Consider the following 1,330-nt stretch of genomic DNA (forward strand, 5'->3'; position numbering starts at 1 on the left):
TATATATATATATATATATATATTAATAAATGATAAATATATGTTGTAAACGGTGAAGTGTCATTGATAGTTTCAGCCTTCATATGCCAAACAATGTATTTTGGGGCAAGAACATATATTTCCAGTCTTGCAATAGCACACATTTAGGCTAAATGCAAATGCGGATGGAATGTGCATCAGAACAGTGGTTTAGTGCTGTGTCATTTTGTAACATGTTTGTGAAACCTTCTACATGAGCTCTGTGGGGGTCACTGTCACACTGTATCCTTCATAACGAGCCGCGTCTGCGGTGTCTGCACGCGATGCTGCGTCGCTCTTAACGTCAATGAAACTCGGTGAAGCGGAAACGCAAACACGGACACCGACAGATGCGCGACGGCTCAACAAGCGAGCGATCGATCGGCGCGAATAAACGAACCGGAGAGTCACCGACACACGCGCGGATGCTGAGCCGCTGGTCCAGAGGGGGGCGTGGCCAGGAGAGAGGAGAGAGACGCGATTGGCTGGAGAGCTGCAGATGGAGGCGGGGTTTCGGAGCTTCTGTTCCGCAGGAGATTGGAGGGGGGGTATTACCGGGTGCGCGTGCGCTCAGCGCGTTTTTACCGCAGTGTCTCTGGATTAGTGCGCGGCGCTGCGGCACTCCGCTCGGGTCTCAACGGGAAGAGCGAGAAAAAGCGACCGAACCGCGTCCGTGAGCACCAGCCGTTCCATCGCGCGTATTCCCAGCGGTTATCAAAGCGGCGCGCACCGGAGACATGGCCAAAGACGACGAGAAGAAGGAATCCGGGGAATGGAAGGAATTCTTCTGGAACCCGCGGACGCACGAGCTGCTCGGGAGAACGGCGAGCAGCTGGGGTGAGTGTGCCTTATGTAAGCGCTCGATTTAACGGCGGCGCGTGATTCCGGTGCGTTCATTCATTTTAACCGGAACGCATTGCGCAATGCGTCTCTCTCTCTCTCTCTCTCTCTCTCTCTCTCTCTCTCTCTCTCTCTCTCTCTCTCTCTCTCTCTGTGTGTGTGTGTGAATGCATCAGGCCCTAATGGTTAAAGGCCAATCTGACGATGCTGCTGCTGCTGCTGAAGGTGAACGGGTGCAGAGAGCTGAACGAGGTTACGGTGTTTGCGCGCGTCTCGCTCGGTGAGATCGTTTAACGGATCGCGAACGCGCATCCGATCGTTCCGATCAAACTGATCGATCGCACGGGAGCGCGCAAGGTTATTCGGTGTGTCCTCCGCGCGCGCGCTCACGTGACGTGGTTTCGCTCACATCCGGAGCAGCAGCATCCATCAGGAGTTATATAACCATATACAGAACACACACACACACACA

The 1,330-nt window shown here is 53.6% G+C and overlaps 1 protein-coding gene across 1 annotated transcript in view; it reads left to right on the forward strand.

Moving 5' to 3' along the window:
• Positions 1-563: 563 nt before the first annotated feature.
• Positions 564-1,330, forward strand: part of LOC107567108 (sodium/potassium-transporting ATPase subunit beta-2-like) — a 37,383-nt gene continuing 36,616 nt past the window's right edge. Inside the window, exon 1 of the mRNA XM_016252726.1 lies at positions 564-855. Coding sequence (XP_016108212.1) covers positions 756-855 — 100 coding nt within the window. The 5' untranslated portion in view covers positions 564-755. The remainder of the gene's footprint in view (positions 856-1,330) is intronic.

The sequence above is a fragment of the Sinocyclocheilus grahami genome, unplaced genomic scaffold (assembly GCF_001515645.1).
Source record: "Sinocyclocheilus grahami isolate Dianchi unplaced genomic scaffold, SAMN03320097.WGS_v1.1 scaffold1129.1, whole genome shotgun sequence".
NCBI classification, from domain to species: Eukaryota; Metazoa; Chordata; class Actinopteri; order Cypriniformes; family Cyprinidae; genus Sinocyclocheilus; species Sinocyclocheilus grahami.